We start from the raw sequence: 27,745 nt of genomic DNA on the forward strand, positions 1-27,745 counted from the left end.
TGAGTAGAAATGGGGGGGGGGGGGGGGGGGTCGCTGCTCATTTTCTGGTAAATTCCTAATGTGATTTCCTTGAGGGTTCTTCCAGGGAGAAACAGCCACAGGGCTAAGCATTGCAGCAGACAGACGAGACAAGGAGGCTTGTTAGATGATGGGGTGGTGAAGCTAAGCTAAGGGCTGCAGGCTGGTCACACGGCTGACTAAACTTGTCCATATACATAAATGCAGCAACTGATTGCACTCTCTGTCTCTCTCTCTCTCACTCTCTATCTCTCTCTCACTCTCTGCCTTTCTCTCACTCTCTCTGTTAGGTTTTTGTTTCTACAGTACCTAATCTAGAATTCTACCCCCCTCACCCTCTCCGTTTCTCTCTCTCTCTCTTTCTCTCTCTACCCCCTCTCTCTTCACAGTGCCCATTGCGCCATGTCTGCCACACAGCTGGAGGAGACAGAAAATATTTTTGGTGAGTGTTTCTCTCTCTCTCTCTCTCTCTGTGTTTGTGTGTGTTTGTGTCTCGCACGTTTAATGAGTGTTGTATATGTGATGCACGAACGAAGATTGTGTGTTTGTGTGCGCACATCTCTCAAAGAAAAATACACGACATGAGGCACACAGAAATAAAGTGTTTGTGTGGTGTGTGTCTGACATAAACTACAGTATGTGTGTGCTGTGCGCTGAACCTATAACTTTCTGAATACCATGGGTCTGTGGAACATGAGGGCGTCTGTTGTTGTAATGATACGTGGGAAGGCCTATGCTACGAAATCTCATGACTGCTCTTCTCAGCTTAAAGGGCGGTCTAGTCAGGCTACACATGCATGCAGACACACACATACACACACAAACACTCCATGTCCTATTTTAAGAAAATCAATTCCTAAAGAGGCTATGACTCAGACTTCTACATCACAGCACCTTTGTATATAACGTTGGAACAAGCAAGGGACCAAGCTACCTCTCAGTCAGAGTCCTATAAATACTCCCTATTCCCCTTTGGAACAGCTCCCAGGTCACCTCTCTCTCCCTGAATAAAACACCCCAGCACTAATGTGGAACATCACCCTTTGTGTGGACTCAGCCGTTTGGGTCTCAGCGGTGACAAGTCCAATTCCCCAATATGCCGACTTCTGCATACCCGCCCCCCTCTAACCCTCTGACACTGTCTTATTGGCCCAGACGCCCCAAATCTGCTCAACTCCTCTGAAAACCATACATTTCAACTGTGTTATGGATTCACGTAGCTAACATTGAAGCGTGCATCTACCTGCCAGTCATTCGCTGGCTCGGATGTGAGGTATTTTTAGAGTGTGTTTGCATGCATGTGTGTGTGTCTCCACAGCACATCTTTCAGATATCCAGTCACTAAATTAGACAAAACAATACAGCCGGTGGATCAGCCTGACAGCCTCGAGATGTGACAGTGGGCGACACTAATAGACATTTTTGAACTGACCGTATCTTGTTTGCTTCGCCAGCTCTCTGGCGTTTTCTTTAATATACTGTGAACACTTTCCTCTAGTGATGCAGCTGCGAGATTGACCTTCATACCTCTCTAGAAAGGCCCACAGGGAAATAAAGAGTCGGGGGGAGTGCGCTCAGTAGACCTATAGTGGGGGTGGGCTGCAGTATATCCGTCTCCTACCTACTCTATGTATGGTCTGTGTAGAATCCAATAAGGGGTGGGAGGATGGCTTATGGGGGATGACAGGGGAGTGTGGCTTGGTTTGGTCAATATTTAATGGTGCCTCTTAGCACAGAGACTAGGTCTAATAAGAGCAGGGGGGGGGGGGGGGGGGGTAATGTGCACCGCTGGGGCTAACAGAATGGGAATAAAATGAAGAGGTGATTCTCAGTTCACCCTCCTCCTTCACCCCACTTTACTCCTCCTTGTTGTCTCGTATAATGTTGTCAACAATGTGAGCAGGAGGGTTGAGATACTTGAGCCAAGAAATGTTGTTGTTTTAATGTGAGGGATTCACCCTGTAAAATAACTTGTTGTCGTCTGTTGTCTTTGGGGTCGCTGTGCTTGGTCTCCCTTGACTCGCTCAGTGGAAACGTGGTAGAGAACGTAGGCGGGGGGCGAGCAGAACAGTTTCCCTTCTGCGGCAGTTCGGCCTGTCTGCCTTCATTACTGGCTGTGTACATCCTAATATTGAACCACGGAGCCAGCCAATACACAGCTCATCCAATGAACCACAAAGACAATGTCATACTGAACTAGCAGTCACACTGCTGTCGTAGCACACAGCCCATAACACACTGAACCCAACCTAATGCAATAGAGTTTCAATCTTATAGGCTGAGAATTCATATCCACTCAATCCTTACACTGGTATTCTTGATATAAAGCTTGTTTAAGGCTTCAGTTATACTGAACCAAACCTTGCTTCTGGATACAAACATGTGTCATATAGTAAACCAACCTTTACATTACCACCCAGGGAGCGAAACCAAACATGTACAACCCAAAACAGAGCCTGTATCATACTCCAACCTAACTCCGCTCCAACAGAGAAAAGGACTTGTTTTAGGGCTGAATCAGGGCCTGTAGTATGGATGATTATCAGTCAGACCGCTACAGACAGAGATGGTTTGGTTGGCCTGCATCCCACAGGGAACTCACTCTGCTGCTGCTGTAGCTGTAGCATTGATTGCTAGCTTTACCTCAGCCACCACCACCTAACCAGCTTGAGGAACGCAGCACCAATCCGAAACGGTAGCACACTCAATTCCATTCACCCCCAGATTGAGGAAAATTGAATTTAATGAACCTACACTCTACCACACTGAGTGTTGTGGTTTTGGACTCGATAGCCCAAACTAGACCCAGTGGTGTCTATCTATACAAATTAGCTTTGAGTGCTGCTTGAGTTTTAGCCTGCTGTGCAAGGATGTACCACTCGACAACACTACTAGAGCAATTAACTTCTGTGTTCAATTCTATTTCTGGAGGGATGTGTGACATGCAGGGGTTGGAACCAATTTTTTTCTCCCAATCGTATCGTTCATAACAGAATCAATATTTTTTTTTTCAGTTCCACTGTTCCCACCGGCAAAATAAAGTTCTTAACCGGTTTGAACCAAAAAAGTAACCATTAATAATCAGAATTATACCTCTGGAGGAGCAGCTTCTATGAAGGAACATTGAATGTCTTTGAACTTTAACGTTGGACCAAAACTAGCTGGTTAGCTTGTGTGTGCAGAGCTGCACCAGAATCAAAATAAAACATTTGTAGCTAATATATGAAATGTCAAATGTGATAACTATTTAATATCCTTAACTAGCGTTGAAAAAGTTAATCCATTCTTCTCTAATAAAGAATCTCTCTCCCTAATTTCTGAATCACACTTGTAACTTCAGTAGTAGGCTAGCAGGCAGGCAGACACTGGAAAAAGAGTGAGGGCTTTGCATAGAAGCTTTGTTGCATTTTGTTTTTGCAAATGGATGCCTGGAATGTAAAATAATGTTATTAACCGGTTCCCATGGTTCTGTTCCAGAATAGTATAGATCACTTTCGTTCCAGGTTTTGATTCTGTTCCTTGAAAAATGACGTTCTTTCCGGGTTTTCGGTTCTGTTCCCTGAATTGGTTCCGACCCCTGGTGATATTGTGTGCTGTTTTTAACTTGGACCGATTACAATGCTTCTGTAAGATAGCAGATGGCTACTGTTGAGTCGTGATTTCCGAAGCAAAGGATGTTCCCTTTCGTCGACTGTGAGGTGCATGAAAAGGTCTCCTCCATCTCTGAGCATGTAGCCCATAACATGAACAGAGCGGGCGAAAGGCCAGTTGGGTGTTCAACCTTCCTTGTCAGTAGGCTGATGACAGAACTACGGGTGGAAAATGTCACTCTGCCTCCATTTGACCACTGCTGGGTCACTGAGCAGCACAAACATTGATTTACAGAGTGCACCCCAAATTGCACCTTATTCCCTAAGGCCCATAGAGCTCTAGTCAAAAGTAGTGCAAAAGTAGGGATCAGGGTGCCATTTGGCATGCACCCACAATTTGAATGGATGAACAACAGGGATCTGAATACAGCCATAGTGAGTCATAAAGACATTATACTTTCATTCTCAAATTCAACCCCTCATGTTAAGACAGTGTCATAAGCTAGGACAGTGTAGAGAGAGAGCGACGTCCAAATTTGCCCGACCACAGTCAAGTGGAGTCCAGTGGAAGTGCTGCAGTATTTTGGAGCTCATTGTGCATTGTGGTCTTCTTAGATGAGAATGGATCTCTGGTCATTTGGTGTGATCTGTCACACCTGCCCTTTTATTCAGACTGCTCAATAAATCAAATCAAATTGTATTTGTCACATGTGCCGAATACAACAGGTGTAGTAGACCTTACAGTGAAATGCTTTCTTACAAGCCCTTAACCAACAATGCAGTTAAAAAAAAAAATCCCCCCCAAAAATAACAATAAGAAATAAAAATAACAAATAATTAAAAAGCAGCAGTAAAATATCAGTAGCGAGGCTATATACAGGGGGTAACAGTACAGAGTAAAGGTGCGGGGGCACCGGCTAGTCGAGGTAATTGTGGTAATATGTACATGTAGTTAGAGTTATAAAAGTGACTATGCATAGATAATAACAGAGAGTAGCAGCAGCGTAAAAGAGGGAGGGGGCAATGTAAATAGTCTGGGACTATGGTCGTCTGCTTGAAACTAGTTGGTATTACAGACAGGGAGAGGTTGAAAATGTCAGTGAAGAAACTTACCAGTTAGTCAGCGCATGCTTGGAGTACAGTACACGTCCTGGTAATCCGTCTGGCCCTGCGGCCTTGTGAATGTTGACCTGTTTAAAGGTCTTACTCACATCGGCTGTGGAGAGCGTGATCACACAGTCGTTCGGAACAGCTGATGCTCTCATGCATGCTTCAGTATTACTTGCCTCGAAGCGAGCATAGAAGTAGTTTAGCTCGTCTGGTAGGCTCGTGTCACTGGGCAGCTCTCGGCTGTGCTTCCCTTTGTAGTCTGTAATAGTTTGCAAGCTCTGCCACATCCGACGAGTGTCGGAGCCGTTGTAGTAAAATTCGATCTTAGTCCTGTATTGACCCTTTGCCTATTTGATGGTTCGTCGGAGGGCATAGAGGGATTTCTTATAAGCTTCCGGGTTAGACTCCCACTCCTTGACAGCGGCAGCTCTACCCTTTAGCTCAGTGCGGATGTTCCCTGTAATCCATGGCTTCTGGTTGGGGTATGTACAGTCAGTGTGGGGATGAAGTCATCGAAGCGCTTATTGATGAAGCCAGTAACTGATGTGGTGTACTCCTCAATGCCATTTGAAGAATCTCTGAACATTTTCCAGTCTGTGCTAGCAAAACAGTCCTGTAGCTTAGCATCTGCTTCATCTGACCACTTTTTTATTGACTGAGTCACTGGTGCTTCCTGCTTTAATTATTGCTTGTAAGCAGGAATCAGGAGGATAGAGTTATGGTCAGATTTGCCAAATGGAGGGTGGGCTTTGTACGCATCTCTGTGTGTGGAGTAAAGGTGGTCTAAAGTTTTTTTCCCTCTGGTTGCACATTTAACATGCTGGTAGAGATTTGGTAAAATGGATGTAAGTTCCCTGCATTAAAGTCCCCGGCCACTAGGAGCGCCGCCTCTGGATGAGCGTTTTCCTGTTTTCTTATGGCGGTATACAGCTCATTGAGTGCTGTCTTAGTGCCAGCATCGGTCTGTGGTGGTATGCGACGAAAAATACAGATGAAAACTCTTTAGGTAGATAGTGTGGTCTACAGCTTATCATGATATACTCTACCTCAGGCGAGCAAAACTTTGAGACTTCCTTAGATATCGTGCACCAGCTGTTGTTTACAACTATACATAGACCGGCAACCCTCGTCTTACCAGAGGATGCGGTTCTATCTTGCCGATACAGTGTAAAACCCGCCAGCTGTATATCCTTCATGTCGTCGTTCAGCCACTACTCAGTGAAACATAAGATATTACAGTTTTGAATGTCCCGTTGGTAGTTTAATCTTGCTCGTAGGTCATCGATTTCATTTCCCAATGATTGCACGTTGGCCAATAGAGCGGATGGCAGTGGGGGTTTACTCGCTCGCCTACGAATTCTCAGAAGGCAGCCCGACCTCCGCCCCATTTTTGTCTGTCTTCTCTTCTGGCAAGTGACAGGGATTTGGGCCTGTTCCCAGGAAAGCAGTATATCCTTCACGTCGGACTTGTTAAAGGAAAAAGCTTCTTTCCAGCTTGTGGTGAGTAATCGCTGTTCTGATGTCCAGAAGTTATTTTCGGTCATAAGAGACGGTAGCAGCAACATAATGTACAAAATAAGTTACAAAATAAGTTATAAACAACGCAAAAAAAATGAACAAAATAACACAGTTGGTTAGGAGCACATAAGATGTCAGCCATCCTCTCCGGCGCCCTTCTACAGATAGGTGTCATGACAGTACAGTAATGTGTCATTACCAATGCTACGAGTCATATGCAGAATCCTATACCGCATAAGGTTTACATGAAGAGTCCTTCGTTGATGTTAGGTGCAATGACCATTAACTGTAATACTGTTTAAATAGTTTGTCTGCATTAAATTAAAAACAGTAGAAGTCGTCTGCACCACAATTCAGTTCAGGGAAACGTTTCCTCACATTCTGACTCGGAATATTTTAAAAACTATTCTAAAACAATGTATTTTAATGAGCTGTAGATAAATCGGTGTTGCTAAGGAGTAGATTTTTTTTTTTTTTTACTTAATTGAACCTCATGTCCTTGGTGTCCGAGTGTGTTCATCAACACTCCCTTCCTTATCATTATCCCAGTGTCTCTGAACCTCACTGAGTGCCTGAGCGGACAGTGTGCTGCCTGGGCATTTCTACATGATTAAAGACCAATTATATTAGAGTGAACACTCAGCCATGGGAGAGAGGGAAGAGGATGTGCACGTCAAGAAATATGAGTCGATCTTTAGATTTCCTCTTCATTCTCACACAAATCACAAACACTTGAGTCATATTTTCTCCCACTCTTATTTTTTCAGAGTTTTATTACTTTTGATGTCGGTGGTGGGATCCTTTGAAAATAGGTCCTTAGCTATTTAGCCTAATATTGTCCAGGACATGATAGTAATTACTATATACTGTATATTTCAAAAATCTTGCCCAAACCTGAATGGCTGCAGTGAGCATCAGAGAAGAGAACTTCAGTGATAATGTGTGGTTCATAGCTGATGAAAGGTCTCACCACTTTCCTCTGGTGTATCTTATTTTTAGTCTGTCTCGGCAGACTGGCTGGTGTTAGATCCTCTATTATAGAGCAGTCAGTGCTGTTCTGTGTAGTACAGTACAGTACAGTCTGTGATGAGATCTGAGCGTCAGCATGGTGAGAGAGAGGTACCAGATTCATCCTGTTAGTTGGCGCTTTCACTGCAGCGTGGCCTGGCAATGAATCATCACTGGCCTCCATTCTGAAACAACAACAGTAACAAGAGCACTTAGCTGTTGACTCACGCACATCTGGTCCCTCTGTGCCTCTCCATAACTGTACTGATGCACCTGTTCCTGCAGAGGGAGAGGGGAAGAATAAAAAAAAAACGAATACAATTTAATTACATATTTCTCACAAGTAATAGATCAATTGTATTATGTCAATTGCTTTGACTTTTATACATGTTTGATTAGGTGATTGTGGTACATCAATCCCTACTACAGTGCCAATGCTTCCCAAGCAAAAAGCTAATGTTTAGTAGAGGGACAGAGGCACTGTGTGTGTGGATCGATACAGTGCCTTCAGAAAGTATTCAAACCCCTTGACTTATTACACATGTTGTTGTGTTACAGCCTGAATAAAATAAACAATTCTCACCCCTCTACACACAATACCCCATAATAACAAGGTTTTTAGAAATGTTTGCAAATGTATTGAACATGAAACACAGAAATATCTAATTATAGGTATGCTTGATGCCGCCTCCACCATGCTTGAAAATATGAAGAGTGGTACTCAATGATGTGTTGTGTTGGATTTGCCCCAAACATAACGTTTTGTATTCAGGACATGAAGTTAACTTCTTTGACACATTTTTTGCAGTGTTACTTTAGTGCCTTGTTACAAACAGGATGCATGTTTTGGAATATTTGTGTTCTGTACAGGCTTCCTTCTTTTCACTTTGTCAATTAGGTTAGTATTGTGGAGTAACTACAATGTTGTTGATCAATCCTCAGTTTTCTCTTATCACCGCCATTAAACTCTGTAACTGTTTTAAAGCCATGGTGAAATCCCTGAGTGGTTTTCTTCCTTTCCGGGGACTGATTTAGGAAGGACACCTGTATCTTTGTAGTGACTGGGTGTATTGCTAGACCATCCAAAGTGTAATGAATAACTTCACCATGCTCAAAGGGATATTCAATGTCTGCTTTTTAAAAAAAACATTTACCAATAGGTGCCCTTCATTGCGAGGCATTGGAAAATCTTCCTGGTCTTTGTGGTTGAATCTGTGTTTGAAATTCACTGCTCCACTGTGGGGCCTTACAGATAATTGTATGAGTCGTGTACAGAGATGAGGTAGTCTTTCCAAAATCATGTAAGGATCCGCCCCTTTTTAAAAATGTCCCCCTAAAATGACATACCCAGATCTAACTGCCTGTAGATCAGGCCCTGAAGCAAGGATATGCATATTCTTGATACCATTTGAAAGCAAACACTTTGAAGGTTGTGGAAATGTGAAAGGAATGTAGGATAATATAACACATTACATCTGGTAAAAGATAATACAAAGAAAAAACCAACAGTTTTTTTTTGTATTTTTATTGTATTTTTTTGTATCACCATTTTGAAATGAAAGAGAAAGGCCATAATGTATTATTCCAGCCCAGGTGCCATTTAGATTTTGGCCACTAGATGGCAGCAGTGTATGTCCAGAGTTTTAGACTGATCCAATGAACCATTGCATTTCTGTTCAAAACCTTTGTATCAGGACTGCCCAAATCTGCCAAATTTGTTTATTAATAACTTTTCTAGTTCAAAACTGTGCACTCTCCTCAAACAATAGCATGGTATTCTTTCACTGTAATAGCTACTATAAATTGGACAGTGCAGTTAGATTAACAAGAATTTAGGCTTTCTGCCACTATCAGATATGTCTATGTCCTGGGAAATTTTCTTGTTACTTACAACCTCATGCTAATCGCATTAGCCTACGTTAGCTCAACCGTCCCGTGAGGGACCCACCGATCCTGAAGAAGTTTTAAGCACTATTATTGCACACAGAGTGAGTCCATGCAACTTATTATGTGACTTAAGCAACATTGTACTCCAGAAGTTATTACGGCTTGCCATAACAAATGGGTTGAATAATTATTGACTCATACATTTCAGCTTATTATTTTTTATTAATTTGTCAACATTTATAAAACATAATTCCCCCTTGACATTATGGGGTATTGTCTGTAGGCCAATGACACAAAATCTAAATGTAATGAATTTTAAATTCAGGCTGTAACATAACAAAATGTGGAAAAAGTCAAGGGGTGTGAATACTTTCTGAAGGCACTGTAAGAGAGGACCAGGTCGTAGGTCAATGTTCATCCCCCACAATCCTCTACTGACTCAGTCACAGGGGAACGTCCAATGTGATTAAATAGATTCATTGTCATGTATTTGGGGGCTGGGGGCTGGATAAATGGAGTGAAGGATGGAGGGATGAGGGGAGGAGAGGGAGAGATAATTGATGGAAACGCTGAAGGGCTCTCAGATTGGGGTCAAGAGGTCAAAGGCAAAAGGATCGTTCCTCTGGGTTCACCGCAGATAGAGGATGTTACAGCAGGGGGAGGATCAGATAAACATATTTCATCTGATCAATTAAACTCCTCAGTTTGACATGCAAAAGGTGGTATAACGGTATCTTGTACCTTCTTGTAACACAGACGTAGAGGATTTATTTTACATGCAGGGAATTAGCTTTTGCCCAGTAGTTTATCTTTCTAGGTCCCAGGTGAAATTAATATATTATATAATAGTTGTAGTCTAATGTTTAGGTCTGGGCTTTCCTTGTAACACATTCTGCATCAAATGGATCTGTTGAAAGCGCTTCTCAAATCTGTGTCCACTACTTATTTGAGCTTTTCTCTGTGAACTTCCCTCAGACCTGAATGATCTGAATATCATCATTTTTTCTGTGATCTTCCCTCAGACCTGAACGAGGCCATCCCAGAGACAGAGCTGCTGGACAACAGCATACAGAAGGGGCGTGCACAGCTGTCCGTCAAAGCCAGGAGGCACCGCCCCTCTCGCTCTCGCTTCCGAGACAGCGTCAGCTCCACGGAGGGAGATGACAGTCTGGAGAGGAAGGTGAGTGACAGGCGTGAGAGCCAATCAATCGATGAGATGGACTCTCAAAGGGACAGGCACACTCCTTTGTAGTCTGATGATGACCTTGTAGCATGTGATAACAAAAGACAAGGGCCTTGTCTTGTCTTGGTAATACAGTATAGATAGACATCTTTGTATTGACAGCACCAAGGGAGATTTTAGGTATTTATTGCGCATTTTATATAGTCATTATACCATAATACTGCACACATGTAGCTAAGTAACATAGCAACTATAGCTCTATAACTAACAGCACTGTACATGCCTATACTCGTGAGTAGATCCTGATTGGTGAAAAACAAAGCTTGACTCAATCAGGCATTGAATCATGTTTCACTGTTTCATTTGACAATCAGATTTTATGATTGAATTCTTTAGATTCAAACCCATTTAGTTGTAGACGGTAAAATACCATGCAACCATCCATATGAAATCCGTTTATTAGTCCTAAAACTCATTTCAGATGATATGGAGATTATCAGATGGGAAAATGTCTTAATGGCCTAGGCAATTTTGGAGGGCATTGGAGAGTGTGTCTCGCTCTCTTCATATCTGTTGTTTGGTCGTTTTGAGTGTTTTCTCTCACTAGAGTTACGGTCAATTCAAATTGCATTCCAGCCCATTCAGGCATTTCATTGGACAAGCACTTAATTTGAAAAGTACCATACTACAGTTATTAGCATTTTCCCATTCAAATTTCATGTCCAATTATTCCTTACTATACAGTAGGTGGAATGGAATTGACCCAAACTCATATGTCCCTAATTGTGTTCATGAGTGGGTGCATGCATGTGTATATATGCGTAAGTGCATGCTTGTGTGTGTGTATGTACGTGTGTCTGTCTGTCTGTCTCTCTGTGTGTGTAGGTGGGTGTGTTGGTGTGTGGTTGTGTTTGTGCGTGCGTGCATGTGTGTGTTTATTGTTTGTGTCAGTCAGTTCACATATAAACATGTTGTGGTGTTTCTGAATCTTTGTGCCATAGTGTTTGGACAGCCCTCTGCACTCCGTCCGTTCCCCCCTCCACTCCACCCTGCGAGGAGGCTCCTCCCCTTCGCCTGATTCGCTCCTCTCCTCGTCCTCCCCTTGTCCCACCTTACGGAGCCCCGTCTTCTCCTTCGACACCTCCTCCTTACGGCGCTCCCCGGAGGAGGGCGGGACCGGGTCGCCTGCCCCTCGGGGGCGGTACCGCCAGCTGACAAATGCCACGTCTCAGGAGGCCCTGGTGACCACGCCCAACAGCTCTCCCTCCAAGTCGTGTCCCAGTTCGGACTGCTCGCCTGTTTACATTCGACGGGCACGATGCCCAGACAGTGAGGGTATGAGAGGCAGACAAATCCACAAACTAAGAATTAAATGCCCTAGGCAAAACACACACACACACACACACACACACACACACACACACACACACACACACACACACACACACACACACACACACACACACACACACACACACACACACACACACACACAAACACAAACACAAACAAACAAACAAACAAACAAACAAACAAACAAACAGCCATAAATTTATTGATACACAACCACCATACCATTAAGGCTACACCAAAATGTTGGTAATGGTGGGTTAATGTATAAACAAAATGCTTTGATTAATCAATAATGAGCTAATTGCCATTTTTCATTATTTCTCAGTGTTAGTTTCAGAAGACAGTCGAGACACCAGCCCGGCCGACCCCGGCAACAACAGCCTTATCTTCGACAAGAAGACCAAGAGGAGATTCTTGGACCTGGGGTAAGTGCTCAATTTTCAGACATTTAAACGGTTTACATTGTAAACACATTGTAAATTTGTCCGTTTCAAAACTGTTGCTTTCTGTTGATTTTAACCCACAATTTTTTTGTTCTTCTGAAGGGTCACGTTGAGACGCTCCTATGTGAGAGTCAGAAAAGACAAGTCAAACAGACTGTCAATGGGAAGCCGGTGAGTCCATGGGAAGCCATTTTGTCTCTGTCCCTCTGTTTCAATACAGGAGGCAAAATGTTGGCTCTATTAGACCTAGTTAGCATATGAGAGGCACCCTTTTGGCTCTTTCAGTTAGCATATTGAATATCTCTCTTTCTCTGCACAGGGAGCCATCTGAGAGCCCGTCCAGGTCCTCTGGCTCTTTCGTGCCTTTCTCCTGGTTCACTGACAGCACCAGGGGCTCCGTGTCATCCGGGGCAACTCCGCCCTGCTCCCCCAAACTGGTCTCACAGGACTGCAGCCCCCGCAAGTCCAACTCCCAGGTAACTCACATCCACAATAACATATAGACAGACGCCTTCAGATATCATATTTAGGTCAGACTGCACTATTATGTTACTACTACCATTGTCCACTTTGTGTTTTTATCATTATCAGAGGCCTCATGTGTTTATGTTAGCATTAGCATATAGGCTAGTCTTCATTTCATGTCTGTCATTAAGATTTCTGCCACATCTGACAATGTCACAAAAATGATGCGCGCGCTTCAAAGGGACAGAAGGCCATGTGTTGTTATGGTTGTGGATGGCCAGATAGCTAGCAACAATTTTAAGAAGCTGTCATATGGTGAATTGTAAGTGGCTCGTTTCAGCTCGTTTAAACTTGTTCTTGATACCATGTCTTGTTTTGAGGTGTTTTGACTGTCACCTCTATGCTTTTATGGAGAAAGAAATGGCTAGATATCTAGTTAACCAATAACTGTAATGATGTATTTGAGAGATAAGTGCTCAATGTGCAACTGTATTTTTGTTTTCAATAAACATTGGAGACGAAATATAGTTTACATGTTGTCAACAATCTAGGCCAACCCTTGTTTTGCCCCATACTGTAGTTGCACATGCATCGGTTTTGTTGCTAAACAACCAAACTGTCTATACATTCCACAGTTTAAATAACCGAGAAATGGATGCTGCTATTACCCTTGGAGATATGCCAAATGCATGTTACAAATTGTCAAGAAGGAGAAAACTTTCTCCTACTGGGTCTGAGATTCAAATGCACATCAAATGAAAACAGTCACCAGACGAGAGAAGCAGACACCAGAGATATGAAACTGCTACACTTCTATAAACACTTTTGTGTAGACGCGACTAGCATCCTCTAGTTTGTCATCCTAAGCCTCTCTCCCTCTCTTCCTCTTTCTTCTTCTCCTTCCATCTCACTCCCACCCTCTTTCTCCATCCATCCATCCATCCATCCATCCATCCATCCATCCATCCATCCATCCATCCATCCATCCATCCATCCATCCATCCATCCATCCATCCATCCATCCATCCATCCATCCATCCATCCATCCATCCATCCATCCATCCATCCATCCATCCATCTCTCTCTCTCTCTCTCTCTCTCTCTCTCTCTCTCTCTCTCTCTCTCTCTCTCTCTCTCTCTCTCTCTCTCTCTCTCTCTCACTCACTCACTCACTCACTCACTCACTCACTCACTCACTCACTCACTCACTCACTCACTCACTCACTCACTCACTCACTCACTCACTCACTCACTCACTCACTCACTCACTCACTCACTCACTCACTCACTCACTCACTCACTCACTCACTCACTCTCTCTCTCTCACACACATACACACATATATATAATTGATCTGGAGAGACCCATGGTGTGACTCAGCTCCTGTGGAGAGTCTGAGGGATTGAAACCCAATTAGGAAACAAGGGGGCGTTTTCCTCTGTGTCCAAGAGGGTGCTGCTATTCGACATTTATCGACAAGCATGGCTACATTTACACAGAGGGGAAATCGATGGCCCATTGTGCGGCACGATGTCACATACTCGTGTCAAATGTAACCTGTTTCAGAAAAGATATTGACAGATGACTTCGGGAGTTAAAACAAGAACATGGCACCGATGCAAGAGACTCTTCCGTTGTTAGATCCGATTGACCACGTTGAGGGGTTTTGGCGTTGCTGTCTTCCTCTTACATGGTTTGGTACATGCGCATCTATTGGATGGAAAACATAGCTTAATATACAGGCGAAAGAAGCTGGAAGGAGATAGGCGTATAGTGGTTGTCCGTTCAAAATACCCAGGACGGCAGACATATGCCTCCCACTGACTTTGCACCAGCTAATTAAAGCCTCTGCCAAAGGCCTGAGTATTTCTAAGGGAAATAGATTATATTTCAGAAGGTTGTGGGCCAATGAACGTTTAGCTAAGAGGCACAGAAAGGACTGAAATATACAGCCGTCCAATCACACCGTTGATGTGACAAAACAAGGTGTGTGTTCGCATATCAAAGTGTTTCTATTTCACTGTCAAACGTATAGTTAAGAGCACGCCTGGCTCTTGGAGCTTTATAGTTGTTCTGCTTATGTGGACAAATTGCTTTATAGATCAAAGGTGTTATAAGCCCTTGTCAGCACAACAAATATGGTATGTTACATATTGAGATATGTCTCGGCCATAGATGATGACATTCTTTCTGCTAATATGTTCATGTGTAGCCTGTCCATATCCTTGCCATGAAAACATATAAGCAGTAGGTTAACCCACAGGACACCTAACAATACACATATTTCTTGTTGGATGTCTCTCTTTGCCCACATTTGCAGTCGTAGGCAGAAATCCCATGATGCGATCGATGCTGTTGATTTACTCACCTTGGTGACTTGACCGCTGCGATGCTTTTAGCTAACCACAACATCAATGTCAAGACAACTAGATTACCGTTTAACAAAAGAAGGAACGCAACACAGCAGAGCATTTTTCCACTTAGTGGTTAATAGATATTATGATGCCCTTGTTTACATATGCTTTAAAAAACAACAACTTTTGAATTAACCATTGGCAGACTAAGTTCGGTGAGTTCATCAATATAGCCCTCTATGGGAGAAAACACCCATCCCCCCCTCTCGGCTTCACTTGGTTTGATCCATTCAGATTCAAAACCCTCCCAAATATTGGGGCAGGGGGATTGTTTATATATACTCTCTAACACCTGCCTCATGACACATCTAAAAACCCCAGTAGCAACATGTTGGGAGCATGGGCCTATCCCAAATAGTACCTTTATTTCCCGTAAAGTGCAATACTTTTGACTACAGGGCAAATGTAGTGAACTTTTATAGGGACTAGAGTGCAATTTAGAACAGAGCTTCATGGGGTTTAATAGTGAGGAGTAGCTATGCAAAGCATCCCAGATGCACTTAGTCATCAGCATTGGGGCCGGGGTCCTTCGCCTCTGCACAGCAATTAAAGCTTCAGCTTCCCATTGAAAGCAGAGGGCCGTTTAAATCCCTTTCTACCACTGTGTGCCTGTCCAGCTGGGTTAATGGCTCTAGAATGCATCCCAAATGGCACCCTATTCCCTACATAGTGCACTACTTTTGAACAGAGCCCTATGGGCCCTGGTCAAAAATCAGTGGTATAAAGTACTTAATAAGGAAAAATACTTGAAAGTACTACTTAAGTGGTTTTTTGGGTATCTGTACTGACTCACTAAACACTTTGTAAATGACGGCTGAGTGTTGGAGTGTGCCCCTGGCTAACCGTAAAAAAATATATACAAGAAAATTGTGCCTTCTGCTTTGCTTAATATAAGGACTTTTAAATGATTTATACTTTTACATTTGATACTTAAGTATATTTTAGCAATTACTTTTAGACTTTTGCTCAAGTAGTATTTTACTGGGTGACTTTCAATTTTACTTGAGTCATTTTCTATTAAGGTATATTTACTTTTACACAAGTATGACAATTAGGTACTTTTTTCACCATTGTCAAAAGTAGTGCACTATATACACTACCGGTCAAAAGTTTTAGAATACCTACTCATTCAAGTTTTTCTTTATTTTTACTTTTTTCTACATTGTAGAATAATAGTGAAGACATCAGAACTATGAAATAACACATATGGAATCATGTAGTAACCAATTAAGTGTTACACAAATATAAATATATTTTATATTAAAGATTCTTCAAATAGCCACCCTTTGCCTTGATGACAGCTTTGCACACTCTTAGCATTCTCTCAACCAGTTTCATGAGGTAGTCACCTGGAATGCATTTCAATGAACAGGTGTGCTGCCTTAAAAGTTAATTTGTGGAACTTCTTTCCTTATTGCGTTTGAGCCAATCAGTTGTGTTGTGACAAGGTAGGGAGGTATACAGAAGATAGCCCTATTTGGTAAAAGACCAAGTCCATATTATGGCAAGAACAGCTCAAATAAGCAAAGAGAAATGAGAGTCCATCAGTACTTTACGACATGGTCAGTCAATATGGAACATTTCAAGAACTTTGAAAGTTTCTTCAAGTGCAGTTGCAGAAACGATCAAGTGCTATGATGAAACTGGCTCTCATGAGAACTGCCACAGGAATGGAAGATCCAGCCAGAGTTACCTCTGCTGCAGAGGATAAGTTCATTAGCATTACCAGCCTCAGAAATTGCAGCCCAAATAGATGCTTCAGAGTTCAAGTAACAGACACATCTCAACGTCAACTGTTCAGCGGAGACTGTGATTCAGGCCTTTGTGGTCGAATTGCTGCAAAGAAACCACTACTAAAGGACACCAATAAGAAGGAGAGACTTGCTTGGGTCAAGAAACACAAGCAGTGGACATTAGACTGGTGGAAATCTGTCCTTTGGTCTGGAGTCCAAATTGGAGATTTTTCGTTCCAACCACCGTGTTTTCGTGAGATGCGGCTTGTGGGTATTACGGATGATCTCTGCATGCGTATTTCCCACCGTAAAGCATGGAGGAGGAGGGGTTATGGTGTGGGTGTGCTTTGCTGGTGACACTGTGAGTGATTTATTTGAATTCAAGGCATACTTAACCAGCATGGTTACCACAGCATTCTGCAGCGATACGCCATCCCATCTGGTTTGGGCTTAGTGGGACTATCATTTGTTTTTCAACAGGAGTATGACCCAACACACCTCCAGGCTGTGTAAGGGCTATTTGACCAAGAAGGAGAGTGATGGAGTGCTGCATCAGATCACCTGACCTCCACAATCACCCGACCTCAACCCAATTGAGAGGGTTTGGGATGAGTCGGACCTCAGAGTGAAGGAAAAGAAGCCAACAAGTGCTCATTATATGTGGGAACTCCTTCAAGACTGTTGGAAAAACATTCCAGGTGAAGCTGGTTGAGAGAATGCCAAGAGTGTGCAAAGCTGTCCAAGGCAAAGGGTGACTACTTTGAAGAATCTCAAATATAAAATATATTTTGATTTGTTTAACCATTTTTTGGTTACTATATGATTCCATATGTGTTATTTCATAGTTTTGATGTGTTCGTTATTATTCTACAATGTAGAAAATAGTAAAAATAAAGAAAAACCCTTGAATGAGTAGGTGTTCTAAAACTTTGGACCGGTAGTGTAGGGAACAGAGTGCCCTTTGGGACGCAGCCCTAATAAGCTTGGTGTCTGGAGAGGAGGCAGATACCCATGACTTTGCCTTCCTCCTCTGCACTGGAGATTTTGGCCCCTGCACTGTGGCTCTCAAGGGGACTGTCAAGGGCTGTTATAGGGCTGTGTGTCTGTGTGAGTTTTGTTGTGTGTGTGCATGCATATGTGTTTACAGGGGCATCATTTGAGAGGGCAATTCATCCAAAATATGATGCTTATGTAGTATTTTTCAGTGTTACTGCTGTGACCAAACATTTTATATTTCTAAGCTACAACTGTTTGAAAATAAGGTTTACAAACAATGCATTAATATCCTACTAATGTCAGATGTAATTGATCTTGAACTGGATAAATCAATCGATCCAATACTGTTTGACCACAGTGGTCACACTCAATAAAAATATCACTATGCACTTGTACTTAATCCCAAAGTGTCAAAGATTACTGGAAACAATGTGGAGAAAACAGTATTCATTTATCATGATTGGATCATTTCCCTCCCTCCCTCCCTCCCTCCCTCCCTCCCTCCCTCCCTCCCTCCCTCCCTCCCTCCCTCCCTCCCTCCCTCAGGAGTCTGCCCTGAGTGATGAGTTCTCACCGCCCCCCTGTAGTCCCCCCCACGCCTCCAGTGGGACCACAGCCGACTCGTCCTCCCGCTCTTCACAACGCTACCAGACCCTCTCCCAGTCCTCAGACGAGGTAAGGGGCTTCCTAATGCAGTTGTGGTGGTGCTAGTGGGCATTCTCTGCCTAGGAATAAATGGATCTAAACTCTATTTCATTATGATACAGTATATGAGACAGAGGGTTTGCCTGAGGCCTGGATCACTGTTCAGAGAGAGAATGCAAGATACTATTTTTGATTAAAGCAGCGTTCCCCTCAAATCTCTAATAGTGTACCAACAAAACTCTGAATTCTTCTTCAGTAAAATATGTACCATTACCTGAAATAACCCCAACTGGGCATCCTGTAGTCTTCTTGGTTACCTGTGGCAACTAGCTTACACTATTCATACTATAGCACACACTGCATTCAGTTAGAAGTTCCAAGCAGTTCACTTAGATCCATAACAGTAAGAGTGCAGAGTGTGTGGTCCTCGTGTTTTTAAAGCCTGAGTGTGGTGAGTGCTCTGCTCTCTCAAAAACACTCTCTGGCCAGATGCTGTCAGACACGGCTGCACAGTGATTAGGGAATCAATTACCTCCGGTAAACTAGCTCTCTCTCTCCCGTCACATCTGATTTAGCTCAGCTTGTTGGAGGGGATATTGGGTTTTCAGAGGGGCTTATGACTCTCTCCCTCTCATCTCCTTAAGCTGCCATTACAGAGGGATGCAGGATGCACGTCAGACCTAGGTACAAATAGTATTTGCTTTTTGTTCAAATACTTTGACTGCACTTGATTGTGTGACGCATGTCTGGCGCAAAGGAACCAATGGAATAGTCTCAAAAGTGCGAACCCTGCCCATCTGCCACTCCGGAGGTGCGCTCAACTGAGTTTCCATTTGTGCCGAACATGTTCCATTAGTTGCAATTTCAGCGGGATGATTTCAATGAACATTCTGAAATGTTACAGTGAAACATCAAACAGCACATTTTTGTCAAAGTTACTATGCCATTTCAGCGGCAATAATAAAACTGCAAATAACTTTGCTATTCCTTCTACATGTACAATAACAGAAAGCCACATTATTATTTGTAGTGGCAGTTTAGACCCATAACCGACCACCTTCTCAGACATAACCTTATGTTCTCGGCTAACACTAAGCTAACATTAGCTAACCATCAAAATCTATGCCCCTTGTTAAACACACCTCAGGTTCACTCAATGAAACACCCAGAGTGTTTAAAATTAAAATAAATAGTATTTGAACCCAGGACTTAATCACATCTGGTTGAGTAAGCGTGTGAGAGTCGGTGTGTGTCCCGGTTGCTGGTGAGACTGAAAATCCCAATGGGGAATGTGCTGTTTTGCCTTCCAGCAGAGCACATGACCTGAATTAGCATGGTTGAAGTAATGGAACAGTGTTTGTATATGGTAGCCTAGGCCATGTAATCCACTTTTTATAAAACCTTTGGCTAATAATGTAAAATAGAGGGGCTCTCAAACCAACCACGTCCCATCGGATAAGTCTGCCTGTATGTTGATATCATGTTTATTCAACGCTAATAACATGAGGGAAAAGGGAGAAGATGCAGAGAGAGAGAGAGAGAGAGAGACCTCTCAGCCGGCTGCCTCTTCCATCACCCTGAGTTAATTTTAGCAGCGCTTCACTTGTTCCTGTGCTTCACCGCTGGTGGAGAGACATTCTGAGAACACCTCAGTGTCTGGCAGACAGCCAACCTGACAAGACCCTGCTAGCCACCAGGCTAACAACACCAGACCAGCGGTTAGATCAGTTAAACAATGTTGATTGTGTGCGCGTGCGTACGTGTGTGTGACTCAAGGGGGTCTAGACTATAGAGGCAGCTTTGTAATTCAGTCACTGCAACCTAAAGAGCCATATCAGTGGGTGTAATACGTTAGCTGTATGTCGCTGCACTGAGGGGCAAGGCTAAATTGTTTTGTGTTATGTTATTCATGACCACCAGGGGGCAGATTAACATGCTCTTCTGACTGCTAACTCACAAAAAGCTATTTTTCATATTAGGGAGCTGAAGCAATGCAATTGTACTCAATAACTGAATATCTTGGGCAACCTTCCTTCCAGCCTATAGACGAGCCGCTGTGCCTAGTGTCGTCGTGGAGCACCCAGCAGGTGTGCCAGTGGCTGAAGGGGTTGAACATGGAGCAATACATCCCAGAGTTCACTGCCAGGGACATCGACGGGGAGCAGCTCCTCCTGATGGACGGCACCAAGCTCAAGGTGAGCGGATGGTTCAGGGAAGGAGACGGGGAGAGTGAGGAGGATAGAAGGAAGGGGACTAAGTTCAAGGTGGGAGGAGAGGAAAGGAGGGGGAGCAGAGGAGATGAGGGTAAATGGATGGAGAGGGTCAGAGAATAGAGGAGAGGCGAGGCGAGGAGAGGAAGAAGAGCAGATGGATGGAGAGGATGGTACAGATGGTGAAAGGGGAGAAGCGGCCATGAGAGTGGAAGAGAAGTGACAACAAGATTAGAGGTGAGGGTAAGGTACAGGAGAGGGATGAGAGGAGGTGAGTGCATGTAGGATCAAAGTAAAACATAGAGTATCTCTGACTCTCTGATTGATCCACTCAAAAACACTCAGAACAAACATGTAAACACCCACCAACAACAACATACAGATAGTCATTCTCTTTAAGTAGGATCTCACTGCCCTCTGCTATTGAGAGGGACCACTTTCATGCCATCTGTGAACTACAATGAACAAAAACATAAACGCAACATGCAACAATTTCAAAGATTTTACTGAGTTACAGTTCATATAAGGAAATCAGTCAATTGAAATAAATTCATTAGGCCCTAATCTATGGATTTCACGTGACTGGGAATACAGATATGCATCTGTTGGTCACAGTTAAAAAAGGTAGCGACATGGATCAGAAAATCAGTCAGTATCTGGTGTGACCACCATTTGCCTCATGCAGCGCGACACATCTTCTTCGCATAGAGTTGATCGGGCTGTTGATTGTGGCCTTTGGAATGTTGTCCCACTTCTCTTCAATGGCTGAGCAAAGTTGCTGGATATTGGCGGGAGCTGAAACACGCTGTCACACAAGTGTATCCGGAGCATCCCAAACATGCTCAATGGGTGACATGTGTCGTGGTAATTTCCTGTATTACTACGTGATGAGAGAGCAAACCACACACAAGTCAGAGTTATATTATAAAGTCCATCTTTAATTATATGAGCTTCACCATAGCCCTTTTGACTCTCAGATCAATTCAGTGTCTATAAATGAATTCTCTGAGAGTCCCTACAAAACAATTCTTAGTATCATTTATAGCCAAAACACACCCCTCTCAACTCACACGACGAAACACAGATCTTAGGAACAGTTCACAAAGAACCTTTTACTTGAAAGAGGAGTATCCCATAATTTATAGCATTAGCTATAAATTATCGTTCAGTTTGGTCTCTTTAACCGAGGTTCTAATCTCGTTCTTGGTACCACTTAGGACCAAAACATTACCTCATCCAATGGCATATATCAATTGTCAATTCTAGATACTCCCATCTCAAATACACCCCCTCCTGGACAAGCTCAGAAAGGGGAGTGATTCTCTAGGTCATATACCATGAAATATAAGTTCAACAGTATGAGAGGGGTAATACAATGATTCCAGACACTTCCATACTCCTCCCCCCAATGGGAAAAGAAGGGAGTGACTAGCGTACAGACATAGTGGAGCCCTTCTCCCTTTCTGATATTCTGCATAGTATGAAAGTAAATAAAATATCTTATTTATCTATGTTACCTAACTAATTTTGATTCAGCTACGACACATGTCTGGTGAGTACGCAGGCCATGGAATGAGTCTGAAATTATCAGCTTGCAGGAATTGTTTATATATCATTGCGATATGGGGCAGTGCATTATCATTCTGAAACATGAGGTGATGGCGGTGGATGAATGGCACGGTAATCACGGTATCTCTGTTCATTCAACTCAATCATCAAGTTTGCAGACGACACTACAGTGGTAGGCTTGACTACCAACAACAACGAGACAGCCTACAGGGAGGAGATGGGGGCCCTCGGAGTGTGGTGTCAGGAAAATAACCTCACACTCAATGTCAACAAAACAAAGGAGATGATCGTGGACTTCAGGAAACAGCAGAGGGAGCACCCCCCTATCCACATCGATGGGACAGTAGTGGAGAAGGTGGAAAGTTTTATGTTCCTCGGCATACACATCATGGACAAACTGAAATGGTCCGCCCACATAGACAGCAAGGTGAAGAAGGTGCAACAGCGCCACTTCAATCTCAGGAGGCTGAAAAAATGTGGCTTGTCCCCAAAAACACTCACAAACTTTTAGAGATGCACAATCGATAGCATCCTGTCGGGCTGTATCACCACCTGGTATGGCAACTGCTCCGCACACAACCGTAAGGCTCTCCAGAGGATAGTGAGGTCTGCACAACGCATCACCGGGGGCCCTCCAAGATACCTACACCACCCGATGTCACAGGAAGGCCAAAAAGATCATCAAGGACAACAACCACCCGAGCCACTGCCTGTTCGCCCCGCTATCATCCAGAAGGCGAGGTCAGTACAGGTGCATCAAAGCTGGGACCGAGAGACTGAAAAACAGGCCATCAAACTGTTAAACAGCCATCACTAACATTGAGTGGCTGCTGCCAACATACTGACTCAAATCTCTAGCCACTTTAATAATATAAAATTGTATATAATAAATGTATCACTAGTCACTTTAAACAATGCAACTTTATATCATGTTTACATACCCTACATTACTCATCTAATATGTATATACTGTACTCTATACCATCTACTGCATCTTGCCTATGCCGTTCGGCCATCGCTCATCCATATATTTATATGTACATATTCTTAGTAATTCCTTTACACTTGTGTGTATAAGGTAGTTGTTGTGAAATTGTTAGATTACTTATTAGATCTACTGCACGGTCGGAACTAGAAGCACAAGCATTTCGCTACACTCTCATTAACATCTGCTAACCATGTGTATGTGACCAATAAAATTTGATTTGATTTGATTTGGAGTACACCACATCAGTCATTGGCTTCATCAATAAGTGCAATCGATGATGTCGTCCCCACAGTGACCGTACGTACATACCCCAACCAGAAGCCATAGATTACAGGCAACATCTGCACTAAGCTGAAGGCTAGAGCTGCTGCTTTTAAGGAGCTCGACTCTAATCCGGAGGCTTATAAGAAATCCCGCTATGCCCTCAGACGAACCATCAAACAGGCAAAGCATCAATACAGGACTAAGATCGAATCGTACTACAACGGCTCTGACACTCGTCGGATGTGGCAGGGCTTGCAAACTATTACAGACTACACAGTTGAGAGCTGCCCAGTGACACAAGCCTACCAGACGAGCAAAACTACTTCTATGCTCGCTTTGAGGCAAATAACACTGAAACACGCATGAGAGCACCAGCTGTTCCGGAAGACTGTGTGATCACGCTCTCCGCAGCCGATGTGAGTAAGACCTTTAAACAGGTCAACATTCACAAGGCCGCAGGGCCAGACGGATTACCAGGATGTGTACTGCGACCCTGTACTGACTAACTGGCAAGTTTCACTGACATTTTCAACCTCTCCCTGTTCGAGTCTGTAATACCAATATGTTTTAAGCAGACCACCATAATCTCTGTGCCCAAGAACACTAAGGTAACCTGCCTAAATTACTACCGACCCGTAGCACTCACGTCTGGAGCCAAGAAGTGCTTTGAAAGGCTGGTCATGGCTCACATCAACACCATTATCCCAGAAACCCTAGACCTACTCCAATTTGCATACCGCCCTAACAGATCCACAGATGATGCAATCTCTATTGCATCATCAGGTGCCCTTTCCCACCTGGACAAAAGGAACACCTATGTGAGAATGCTATTCATTGACTACAGCTCAGCGTTCCATCTGCAACTGGAACCTGGACGTCCTGACGGGCTGCCCCCAGGTGGTAAGGGTAGGTAACAACACATCCACCACACTGATCCTCAACACAGGGGCCCCTCAGGGGTGCGTGCTCAGTCCCCTCCTGTACTCCCTGTTCACTCATGACTCCACGGCCAGGCATGACTCCATTAAGTTTGCCAGGTGGTAAGGGTAGGTAACAACACATCCACCACACTGATCCTCAACACAGGGGCCCCTCAGGGGTGCGTGCTCAGTCCCCTCCTGTAGTCCCTGTTCACACATGACTCCACGGCCAGGCATGACTCCAACACCATCATTAAGTTTGCCGATGACACAACAGTGGTAGGCCTGATCACCGACAACGACGAGACAGCCTTTAGGGAAGAGGTCAGAGACCTGGCCGTGTGGTGCCAGGACAACAACCTCTCCCTCAACGTGATCAAGACCAAGGAGATGATTTTGGACTGCAGGAAAAAGAGGACCAAGCACGCCCCCATTCTCATCGATGGGTCTGTAGTGGAGCAGGTTAAGAGCTTTGTTCCTTGGTGTCCACATCACCAGCAAACCAACATAGTCCAAGCACACCAAGACAGTCATGAAGAGGACACAACAAAACCTATTCCCCCTCAGGAGACTGAAAAGATTTGGCATGGGTCCTCAGATCCTCAAAAGGTTCTACAGCTGCACCATCGAGAGCATCCTGACTGGTTGCATCACTGCCTGGTATGGTAACTGCTCGGCCTCCGACCGCAAGGCACTACAGAGGGTAGTACATACGGCACCAGTACATCACCGTGGCCAAGCTTCCTGCCATCCAGGACCTCTATACCAGGCGGTGTCAGAGGAAGGCCTAAAAATTGTCAAAGACTCCAGCCACCCTAGTCATAGACTGTTCTCTCTGCTACCGCATGGCAAGCGGTACCGGAGCGCCAAGTCTAGGTCCAAGAGGCTTCTATCTCCAAGCCATAAGACTCGTGAACATCTAATCAAATGGCCATCCAGACTATTTGCATTGCCCCCCCTCTTTTACACCGCTGCTGCTCTCTGTTGTTATCATCTATACGTAGTCACTTTAATAACTCTACCTACATGTACATATTACCTCTACTAACCGGGCGGCAGGTAGCCTAGTGGTTAGAGCGTTGGACTAGTAACCGAGAGGTTGCAAGATCGAATCCCCGAGCTGACAAGGTAAAAATCTGTCATTCTGCCCCTGAACAAGGCAATTAACCCACTGTTCCTAGGCTGTCATTGTAAATAAGAATTTGTTCTTAACTGACTTGCCTAGTTAAATTTTAAATTAAAAATAAATAACCGGTGGCCCCCGCACATTGACTCTGTACCGGTACCCCCCTGTGTATAGTCTAGCTATTGTTATTTTACTGCTGCTCTTTACTTACTTGTTACTTTTCTTTCCTATTGTTATTCAATTTTTGTTTTAACTGCATTGTTAAACTCACTCACTCACTCACTCACTCACTCACTCACTCACTCACTCACTCACTCACTCACTCACTCACTCACTCACTCACTCACTCACTCACTCACACTCTTCATATGCTGCTGCTACTCTGTTTATCTATCCTGATTGCCTAGTCACTTTTACCACAACCTACATGCAGTGGTGGAAAAAGTACCCAATTGTCATACTTGAGTAAAAGTATACAGTTGAAGTCAGAAGTTTACATACACTTAGGTTGGAGTCATTTAAACTCGTTTTTCAACCACTCCACAAATTTCTTGTTAACAAACTATAGTTTTGGCAAGTCAGTTAGGACATCTACTTTGTGCATGACACAAGTAATTTTTCCAACAATTGTTTACAGACAGATATTTTCACTTATAATTCACTGTATCAGAATTCCAGTGGGTCAGAAGTTTACAAACACTAAGTTGACTGTGCCTTTAAACAGCTTGGAAAATTCCAGAAAATGATGTCATGGCTTTAAAAGCTTCTGATAATTATTAGCTTCTGCTTCTGCTAATTGACATAATTTGAGCTTCTGCTAATTAGCAGAAGCTAACTTCTGCAGGAAAGCACCCCCACAACATGATGCTTCACGATTGGGATGGTGTTCTTCGGCTTGCAAGCCTCCCCCTTTTTCCTCCAAACATAACGACGGTCATTATGGCTAAACAGTTCTGTATTTGTTTCATCAGACCAGAGGACATTTCTCCAAAAAGTACAATCTTTGTCCCCATGTGCAGTTGCAAATCGTAGTCTGGCTTTTTTATGGCGGCTTTTGAGCAGTGGCTTCTTCCTTGCTGAGCGGCCTTTCAGCTTATGCCGATATAGGACTCATTTTACTGTGGATATAGATGCTTTGGTACTTGTTTCCTCCAGCATCTTCACAAGGTCCTTTGCTGTTGTTATGGGATTGATTTGCACTTTTCGCACCAAAGTATGTTCATCTCTAGGAGACAGAATGCATCTCCTTCCTCAGAGGTATGACGGCTGCGTGGTTCCATGGTGATTATACTTGCGTACTATTGTTTGCATAGATGAACATGGTATCTTCAGGCGTTTGGAAATTGCTCCCAAGGATGAACCAGACTTGTGGAGGTCTACAATTTTTGTATGATGTCATTTTTCCAATGATGTCAAGCAAAGAGACACTGAGTTTGAAGGTAGGCCTTGAAATACATCCACGGGTACACCTCCAATTGACTCAAATTATGTCAATTAGCCTATCAGAAGCTTCTAAAGCCGTGACATCATTTTCTGGAATTTTCCAAGCTGTTTAAGTGCACAGTCAACTATGTAAATTTCTGACCCACTGGAATTCTGATACAGTGAATTATAAGTGAAATAATCTGTCTGTAAACAATTGCTGGAAAAATTACTTGTGTCATGCACAAAGTAGATGTCCTAAGCGACTTGCCAAAACTATAGTTTGTTAACAAGAAATTTGTGGAGTGGTTGAAAAGCGAGTTTTAATGACTCCAACCTAAGTGTATGTAATCTTCCGACTTCAACTGTATTTGTCACATGCACCGAAGAAAACAGGTGCAGACCTTACCGTGAAATGCTTACTTACAAACCCTTATTAACCAACAATGCAGTTAAGAAAAATCGAGTTAAGAAAATATTGACTAAATAAATTTAAGTAACACAATAAAATAACAATAACGAGGCTACAGTGTAAATATAAGGTGCTCCAATCCTCGTTATACCTTTTTTTATTTAACAAAATATTTTTCATTTTTAACTCTGCATTGTTGGGAAAGGGCTCGTAAGTAAGCATTTGATGGTAAAGTCTACACCTTTTGTATTCGGCACATGTGACAAATAAAATTTTATTTGATATTTTATTATATTTTATTCTCAGGGTTTGGGAGTGAACAGTTCCACGGACCGCAGTGCACTGAAAAGGCGGATCAAAGACATTCACGCAGCAGCGGAAAAGGAGCGCAAGGCCCTGGACAAACTGGAACGCCAGAAAGAGAAACAGCGCAAAAAGGACCAGGAGCTACGCAAGCTAAACACAAGCTAG

The 27,745-nt window shown here is 43.4% G+C and overlaps 1 protein-coding gene across 1 annotated transcript; it reads left to right on the plus strand.

The window, feature by feature from the left end:
• Window positions 1–420: 420 nt before the first annotated feature.
• On the plus strand, window positions 421–27,745 carry LOC120043993 (sterile alpha motif domain-containing protein 14-like). The gene is made up of 9 exons (XM_038988585.1): window positions 421–460; window positions 10,154–10,311; window positions 11,316–11,649; window positions 11,993–12,092; window positions 12,213–12,281; window positions 12,430–12,586; window positions 18,265–18,393; window positions 20,403–20,558; window positions 27,581–27,745. Exons 1-9 carry the CDS (start codon window positions 421–423, stop codon window positions 27,743–27,745), a joined length of 1,308 nt encoding a protein of 435 aa, XP_038844513.1.

This window comes from Salvelinus namaycush, chromosome 3 (genome assembly GCF_016432855.1).
Source record: "Salvelinus namaycush isolate Seneca chromosome 3, SaNama_1.0, whole genome shotgun sequence".
Lineage (NCBI taxonomy): Eukaryota > Metazoa > Chordata > Actinopteri > Salmoniformes > Salmonidae > Salvelinus > Salvelinus namaycush.